The 7,796-nt window shown below is 54.8% G+C and overlaps 5 protein-coding genes across 10 annotated transcripts; 2 read left to right on the top strand and 3 right to left on the bottom strand.

Annotated features, from left to right (window-relative positions):
• On the bottom strand, positions 1 to 2,274 carry KVP18_004498 (uncharacterized protein; the record flags this gene model as incomplete). Of its 2 annotated transcripts, none has more annotated exons than XM_067957161.1 (1): positions 1 to 2,274. In XM_067957161.1, a coding segment is annotated over one exon (2,274 nt), but the record flags the coding sequence as incomplete, so codon positions are not given. The 2 variants fall into 2 exon arrangements, with proteins under 2 accessions (XP_067813775.1, XP_067813774.1); XM_067957160.1 differs by having other exon boundaries at positions 6 to 2,274.
• A 164-nt stretch (positions 2,275 to 2,438) lies between these two features.
• On the bottom strand, positions 2,439 to 3,426 carry KVP18_004496 (uncharacterized protein; the record flags this gene model as incomplete). Of its 3 annotated transcripts, XM_067957154.1 has the most annotated exons (3): positions 2,439 to 2,784; positions 2,813 to 3,392; positions 3,420 to 3,426. In XM_067957154.1, the coding sequence occupies 3 exons, from the start codon at positions 3,424 to 3,426 to the stop codon at positions 2,439 to 2,441; spliced, it is 933 nt and encodes a 310-aa protein (XP_067813768.1). The 3 variants fall into 3 exon arrangements, with proteins under 3 accessions (XP_067813768.1, XP_067813770.1, XP_067813769.1); XM_067957156.1 differs by lacking the exons at positions 2,813 to 3,392; positions 3,420 to 3,426 and having other exon boundaries at positions 2,439 to 2,774; XM_067957155.1 differs by lacking the exons at positions 2,439 to 2,784; positions 3,420 to 3,426 and having other exon boundaries at positions 2,809 to 3,339.
• Positions 3,427 to 3,475: 49 nt separating this feature from the next.
• Positions 3,476 to 4,842, bottom strand: KVP18_004499 (uncharacterized protein; the record flags this gene model as incomplete). The annotated part of the gene is made up of 2 exons (XM_067957162.1): positions 3,476 to 4,068; positions 4,110 to 4,842. The coding sequence occupies 2 exons, from the start codon at positions 4,840 to 4,842 to the stop codon at positions 3,476 to 3,478; spliced, it is 1,326 nt and encodes a 441-aa protein (XP_067813776.1).
• A 147-nt stretch (positions 4,843 to 4,989) lies between these two features.
• Positions 4,990 to 6,124, top strand: KVP18_004495 (uncharacterized protein; the record flags this gene model as incomplete). The annotated part of the gene is made up of 2 exons (XM_067957153.1): positions 4,990 to 5,560; positions 5,589 to 6,124. The coding sequence occupies 2 exons, from the start codon at positions 4,990 to 4,992 to the stop codon at positions 6,122 to 6,124; spliced, it is 1,107 nt and encodes a 368-aa protein (XP_067813767.1).
• A 164-nt stretch (positions 6,125 to 6,288) lies between these two features.
• On the top strand, positions 6,289 to 7,513 carry KVP18_004497 (uncharacterized protein; the record flags this gene model as incomplete). 3 transcript variants are annotated; one of them, XM_067957157.1, is made up of 3 exons in its annotated part: positions 6,289 to 6,317; positions 6,345 to 6,854; positions 6,883 to 7,513. In XM_067957157.1, 3 exons carry the CDS (start codon positions 6,289 to 6,291, stop codon positions 7,511 to 7,513), a joined length of 1,170 nt encoding a protein of 389 aa, XP_067813771.1. The 3 variants fall into 3 exon arrangements, with proteins under 3 accessions (XP_067813771.1, XP_067813773.1, XP_067813772.1); XM_067957159.1 differs by lacking the exons at positions 6,289 to 6,317; positions 6,883 to 7,513 and having other exon boundaries at positions 6,511 to 6,858; XM_067957158.1 differs by lacking the exons at positions 6,289 to 6,317; positions 6,345 to 6,854 and having other exon boundaries at positions 6,890 to 7,513.
• Positions 7,514 to 7,796: the final 283 nt, after the last annotated feature.

Raw genomic sequence — 7,796 nt, 5'->3', positions numbered from 1 at the left:
GCTACGGATGTCGGAAACGCGGCAGCTACGCTTGGCGCGCGCTTCTAATCGGGAGGACAAGCTTTCCAGACCGAGGTCGTGTTTCAACGACTGGCCCGTCTTCTGGGCCAGTTCCTGCAGTCTCTCCGCCAAGCATTCAATCAGCCGCTTTCCACAATCAATCAACGTCTGGCATTCACTGACCCGTTTCCGAGAGGCTGCGGCGTTGGTAAGTAGCTCCCTGAAGTACAGGCGGCTCACGAAGGGGTTGAAGAAGGTGTGCTCTCTCAACGGCAGGCGCGTAAGGCAGGAGAGGAAACCCAGAGTAGCCATCGCGCTAGTAAGGTTGGCCAGATGCAGCACAGACATAATAGTGGGAAAGAGATGTGCCACGAGCACTTGTACATCGGAGGCGTCTACCATGGTTTGGATTTGAAAACGCTGCAAGACGGTCAGAAAGCGAGCCAGGGTAGCCGGGGAGCACTCCCGGTTAGGATTGTGGTCGGTCTCATAGGCAAGTCGCCGTAGAATAAGGGCCAGTAAAGTCGGAAGCGTTTGGACGCGAACGGCAAACCAGGCACAGAAATCGTGGCGGCTCTCGTCGAGAAAGCTACCGCATCCACATGGGCAGAATATGACTCGCGTATGGTCGGCGCCGTCCGCAGCCCGTGGATATGCTCCCTTGGTCACGAAAGTTGGACAGACCTGGACTGGTTCATAGTCGGTACCGATGCAGTACTCAACAAGGCGTGCATTCTTAGACAGGACAACTAGTGTCTCTGGAAGTGGACCCTTCAGAATTGAGTCCACGTCAATAAGGCTTAAGATGTCTTCCGTGGGTGTAGGTGCTACCGGTGGATTCAGCCTCGCCGCAGACGCCTCGGCCCACGTGGGTGTCCTGTCGTCTGGTCCTTCAAGCCAAACTTTACCCCTTCCCCTCTGCCATCCTGGTTTAAGCACGGGAAGCTGCAGACACAAGGGAAATCGGTCATGCGGGGCCTTACCACAGCCATGATACGGACATGGGTTCAGTTCCCCACAGGCGCCGTGGTAACCGGACCTGCAGAGACAAGGCAGCGGTTCGTCGGAGCGCGGCATTTCTGGGAGCTTCGAGGGTTGCCACCCTTCTGGCTCGCCTTGCTCTAGGTGGTCATACCAGGCCTCGTGAGGGTAGTCCCCGAGACCCTCCCGAGCGCGCCACATGCAGACATTACTCAAGACGTTGACGGCATCGAAGGGAAGACAATCCGCCAACATAGACACCGTCTTTATCCTGAGAAGCGGGTAGAGCAGGATGCCCAAGAAGTCCAGAGAAGACCGTGTTTTGGGTATGATCTCAGAGACTGCAGGCGACTCTCCGGCCATAAGCAGCCTCGTGTTCGCTTCCGTGGGGTTGCGCAAGGCCTGCAAGCTCGAGGGGGTCGCGATACCCACGCGAGTAGAATGAGCCGCGAGATGATGCAGCCGATCTAGCTGTGCGGGGTTTAGACCAACCAACGAGACTTTGGGAAGTTCAGGTGTGTTCATGCCCAGTGACTCAGGAAGATTGTGGACGGGTTGGATGTAGAAGTTCTCGGCTTGCACGAAATGCGGCGTAACCGGCGCAATCTTTGTAGATCTGATATGGAAGTACTCCTGAACCTTGTTGAGGTCCTTGGACCGCTCCTTCAGGAGGCCCGGCGGTCCCCGCAGATTCCCGAGGAGTTGCTGGTCCTCCGGAGTCATAAGGTTGTCCGCGTTCAAGACCGTACGGGCAGATTTTTCAGCTGGATACACCAATGTCAACGGTACCGGGTCATCGAATCGCCGAACCAGCTTTACCTTCAGGTCCACGACGGACGGACTAAGGCGGACAAAACCCTTCTCTTTGGTCAGGTAGTCGTTGGGAATCAGAGTGGGGAACTTCACAGTATGGTTGACGAAATTAGGTGAGAACACGCCCCAGCTACCCAGACTCCTCTGTGGCTCCGCATGGTTGACAATGGTCACCTCAACCAGGATATTGGGAATCACCCACACTGGGTTCACGTCTGCTTGCGGCGTGAATGTAACTTCTGCTGCCATGAACTGCACATTGTGCACTATGCGGCCGGCGTGAGTCATGGCCACGGCAACGCTATAATCCACGAAGGGGAAGGTGTTGGATTTTAGTGGACGGCGGTCGCGACAGTTCAGGGGAATAGATATGTGAGATTCGGTGGCCCACCTAGTGCAGCTGGCCGGCTGCGTGGCCAGCCGCATGTACCGAGACACCAGTGAAGGTTCGTCCACCGATGCACATACGGCAGCGATCATCTGGGAGACGTCAGAGAATTGGGGTGACGAGAAGACTCACCTGTTTCGCTATCGCGGACCGAGCTTTAACCAAAGCCCGAGAATGGGCGGATGACTGTGAAGGTAACATCCGGATGGTAAACGGCAATTTTGGGGAGGGGGATGCCCCTTCGCACCGTCGCGCTCTAGCGTTTTATTTCAATGGGTATGTCGACAACTCTGCTCAGGCACTCGTACCCCTCAACGAACTCTTCCATGTCCTGTGGACTCTTGAAGATAACCACAATGGAGCGCCGGCTTGCCTTCGTCGGAGGGGCCACGTTCTCCTTCCGCCACTTCTTCAGCATTAGACGCTTCACTTGGCTGGGCATCTTCGACTTTTGTTGCGGGTCTGTTTTTTGGATATCGTAGACTACGCTCGACCACAGCACCATACCCGGGTGGTCCTGTATCTTGGCGAGCGAACTGAGAAGCACGCCGTCAGCTTTGGGTTTCAAGAAGTCCAGGCGATCCTCTGACATGTCTATCTCTCTGCATCTCAGCGCGAGCGGTGCCTCACGGGAACTCAGCAATTGATAACCGTTTGGGTTTCCCGTTACGAACGCACAGGACTGTCTTCATTGACATGGCGATGTGCATGGACAGTGGCTTCAGAACTCCGCCCTCATGTCTGACGAACGCGTAGGCTGAGTAGCCCTTGTACAGGTTGACGCATAGGTTGCGATCCAGCTGGTGTTGTGCAGCGGCGTCCGCAATCTCGGCCTCCACTGCTAAGTCAAACTTCAGGATTGCCCCATGCCCAGCGCTTTCCTTTTCGGTCACCTCTACCGGTACTGCTGGCTCTTCCTCCACTGCGTGCCACTCTCCAGTTTCGTCTTTCTCGTGCCACGTGCCGTCCTCTGCTGCTTGGTACTCGGCCTTAGAGGTGTCGTCTGTGAGTTTGCCTGCCGGGATTCGTCTGGTGTAACGCCCTCGCTCGAGGGCTTGTCTCTCCGCGTCATCATCTATTTGACGTTGAAGGGACATGATACGGTCCTTCACGCTGACAGGCGGCGCTTCCCTGGCTTCGATCTCGTCGTCTCCCATGTTGTCAATGTCGCTCTGCTCATCTTCTACCACCAGATTGTCCAGATCAGCAGCTGCTCACGAGTACTAACATCCCTCACTGCTCATGATATGTATCTCTTATGCATAATCCCAGTTAAAGGTGCCACGTCACGACTCAAGGACACTGCCGAAGATACGGATGATTCAGTGCGGCTTCCGGATCAAAACGCTTAGCTGGATCCAGGCTGAGAGACCGCTCTAAAAAATCTGCCAAGGACGCCACCAGCCGTGAATCCACTGAGCAGTCGTAGACCGGCCGCTCCGCAGTGTGAGCCAGAAGCATGTCCTTCAGGTGACGGATGGGCTTGTGGTCCTTCAGAACTCTTACGACGGCCGCGCCTGTCACCTGATCCAGCTCTCGTGAGTGGAATGCATTGTTGTTGTCGAAATGCAAGCTGCCAAATTGACCTTGCTTGATGAGTTTGCTAGGTATTTTGCCCTTCACTTCCATAATCTTTCGAAGCATCTCGTTGTTGCTGTGACCATCGAATAGGATATGGCCGGTCGCGATCTCGAACACGGTACAGCCAAGCGACCACATATCGATGGCAGATGAATACTTACAGCCGAGTATGATTTCAGGGGCTCGGTAAAACCGCGACACTAGGTACTGCGTTACCTCGTTCTGTGACTTGTGGGAGGCCGAGCCCAGATCGCAGATCTTCACCCTCGACATGGTGTCATCGACCAGTATATTGTCTGGCTTGACTGCAACGAGTTAGTATGGAAGAAGCACACGGTGTACCTACGATCTGCATGCATCAAGTCGTGTTTTCCGAGATGCTTCAGCCCCAGCACTAGCTGCCTCGCGAAGAGGCGCAGTTTGTCCGGTCTCAGGCCGTGGCCATCTCCACTCAGTCGTATTGCCTTTCGCAGATTACCCCACATTCGCTCGAAGACTAGGCACAGATGGCTGCAGTGATCGAACGAGTTCAGAAGTTGGATGATATGCGTCCTGTCCGTGCTTTCAGACTGTTCTAGCATTGTCAGAAGGCTTTTTTCGTGTTCCGCCTCCTTGCGCATCATGTCGTTGAACCTAATAATCTTCACGGCAACTGGCGTGTTGGATTCCAGGTCAACACACTCGACCACGGACGAGAAAACTCCCTTTCCGATCTGTGGCACTGTCACCTTGTAGCGACCCCCCAGCACTGTCCCTACCCTGGCCAAGTAGTAGCCCTCCGCGTCGTTGTGATCTTCAACGTGCTGGGCCTGCGCCACCGGCTCTACACGGCGCCGTTTGGCTGGAGGTTCGTCGACTGCGAAGATATCGACGTCGTACTCGAGATCCTCCTCGTCAGGTTCGGGACGGTTGACTCCCGAGTTCAGGTCGTCGAAGGCCGAAAGATTCTCCGGTTCCAACCGCCGCCGTTCTTCGATCAAAAACTGCCGTAGTCGCGATTTCTCGGCGGAAAGTGTCTCTTGAAGTGGCAGCAGCGATGCTAGTACAGCCGACACTGTTGCATCGGCTGGAGTCGTCATAATGCGGGCAAATCGCTATTTTTCCTGCTAGACTCATCCATCTTTGAAGCTCAGCTGAGACCGGCTCTACACGTTGCTGAGGCGTGTAGAGGTGTGTGGCATTTGATGCCATCAAAATCGTCATTTCATTTGTAGTCTTTTGGGTAGATGGATGTACCACCTGTGATTGCCCCTGAAAGCGACGCAGCAAAGGGAGTTGACACAATCAGCATGGAAGAGCAAAGTACACTCTCTATGACGCCTCACGATGTTGACCAGTGGATCGCACGTCTCATGGGTATAGAGGATTCCAACGCCCAGCCATGTGGAACGATGCTCATCGACCGTCTCAGGCGGGGCGAAGAGACTGCACTGGAGGTAGACGTACCCAGTCGAAGACCGCAACATCTGAGTGAAACCGCAATGAGGATACTTTGCAGCAAATCCAAAGAGCTCTTTGCCAAGGAGTCCACGTGTGTCGCGGTGCACAGACCAGTGACCGTCGTGGGAGACATTCACGGCCAGATCTACGACCTTCTCGAACTCTTCAACATCAGCGGCCTGCCTCCAGAGACTTCATTTTTGTTCCTGGGAGACTACGTAGACCGTGGCTACTATAGTGTGGAAAGTGTCTCCCTGGTCCTGGCGTTGAAGGTTCGCTACCCTGACAAGGTGACGGTTCTTCGTGGTAACCACGAGTCCAGGCAGATAACACAGGTGTACGGGTTCTATGACGAAGGTGGGTGCTGCTCACGATCCTCACGCAGTCATCCGAAAATACGGTAACGCGAACGTATGGGAGATGCTCACTGACACGTTCGACTACTTGCCGTTGTCTGCCGTCATCGACGGCGATATATTCACTGACCACGGAGGCCTGTCGCCTCAGCTACCCACCGTGGACTCGATTCGCGCCCTCGATCGTTGCGCTGACGTCCCCCACGACGGAGGACCTGTCAGCGACCTCTTATGGTCAGACCCCGACGACCAACCTGGCTGGAACGTGAGCGCTCGAGGTGCAGGCTTCGCCTTCGGCCCTGACGTGTCGGCCTGCTTTTGCCACACGAACGACCTCAAGATGATATGCCGCGCTCATCAACTCACAATGGAGGGCTACGGATGGACGCATGACGAAAGAGTGGTGACTGTGTTCTCCGCTCCGAACTACTGTTATCGCTGTGCCAACCAAGCGGCCATCATGGAACTCGGCGAAGACGCCGATCCCTCGTTCGTGCGGTTCAGCACAGCTCCACGACGGGGCGAGATCAACTTGACGCATCGAGCCCCAGATTATTTTCTGTAATGCCAACCAACCAACCGCCCGTTTTAAGAGGGATTGCTGGTGTTTGCTTCAAGGGGTGGGTCTTCAGCTTTAGAACGCACAAATCATGACACGTCATCAAAACATCCAGGTGACCGCCAATTCCGAGTCGCCCCACCTCACTGTCTTTTAGCTTTTTTGCCGGCATGAGCGTCGTCATCGACATTGGCAGCTCGTGAGTTCTGCTGCACTCAGCATGCAGCACCGTAAAATGCGGTTTGGCTGGAGACATACACCCGCGAGTTGCACTACGCAATGTCGCCACGCGCAAGCGCAAGCAGGGCCACAGCCTCCGCTGCTCGACGCAAAACACGTCCGTTCTGTTTGGCGAGGAGGCCCTTGCTTCCGGCTGTGCCATCGACTTTCTTATGGAGGAAGGTCGAATCGTGCGCCCTGAGCTGCAACTACAGCTGCTTAAGCACGCCATTGACTTGCTCGGTCCCCGGGATGCGAGCGCGCTGACACTACTCGACGGTAACGGCCCAGTGGCCCCGCTAGCGGCGCAGTTGGCGGAGTGGGCCTTCGAGTCCTTGGGATTTGATGCGTTAAGGTTGGTACCCAGAGCCACTGCGCAACTTACGTCCTCTGGTAAACTTGGCGGGCTGGTAGTGGACATAGGTGGTGGGATGTCCACTGTGACGGCTGTTGTCGACGGGTTCATCGACGCCCACACTATGTGGAACGCCCCTCTGGCTGGCGATCTGGTCAGCAGGTAAGCTTGGAGGCGACTACGAAACCAGCGAGCTTATGCGAAGCCTTAACCGTGACCACGCATTTTCCGAGAGGCAACTGCTGCCTCTCGTGGAGACTTTGAAGCAGGATCTATGCTTCCTTAGTCCTAGCTACAGCGACTTCTCAAACGTCGCTAAGAGGACACATTTCTTCCAGAATCGATGTCGTTTCTCAGAGCACCGAATGCCAGACGGCCAACTTATCCGACTGAACAGTTCCCAGTTCGACTGCGCGGAGGTGTTGATCTCCCCTGGCATTGCATGTTTGGACTTGGAAGGCATTCCCCAAGGCATTCTGCGAGTTATTGAAAAGGCTCCGTTGGACCTTAGACTACCGCTAGTGCAGAGTTTGTCATTCTATGGTGGCGGCTCCAAGCTAACGGGACTACCGTCTCGAGTATCGGATGAGGTTACTCGCCTGTACAACACCAGCATATGCCATGAAACTCGACTGGACTGTCTGATGGTATCACTGCCTCAGCACGCCGAGGAGTCAGCCTTCTTAGGAGCCTCCTGCATCGCCAACCTCGAGATGGAGACTTCCCAGAGTGAGTGGTTGGCCAGAGAGCAGTGGCAGGAAATTGGTAGCTGTCGGGCTGCTGGGGTGATGTGTGCCAGCCGTTTTGGCGAAGGGTCTTAAGTCACTGCAAGTGTGTAATCTCTGTAAGGCTGTCACGCGCCCTTCCATTGCTAGCGTCGACATCTCCAACTACCTACCTGAATGTTTAGAACTACACAAAAAACAATGCAGCGCAAAAAAGTACAGCTGTAGAGATTCGATTGTCCCAGACTAAATCATGGTTGAACGTGCAATCCGATTCTGACAATGTTTTGAGTTGCTGTAGGGTACTCTCTCTGACAATGGGTTGAGTTTCTGTAGGGTGTTTGATATGCCCAATCAATGCACACAAATAATGAAGTAC

Source organism: the organism of the source record quoted next (assembly GCF_019968955.1).
Source record: "MAG: Porospora cf. gigantea A chromosome Unknown PgA_NODE_1112_length_7809_cov_357.591, whole genome shotgun sequence".
Lineage (NCBI taxonomy): Eukaryota > Apicomplexa > Conoidasida > Eugregarinorida > Porosporidae > Porospora > Porospora cf. gigantea A.
The sequence above is the reverse complement of the archived record's forward strand: the minus strand, read 5'-3'. Positions and strand labels throughout refer to the sequence as shown.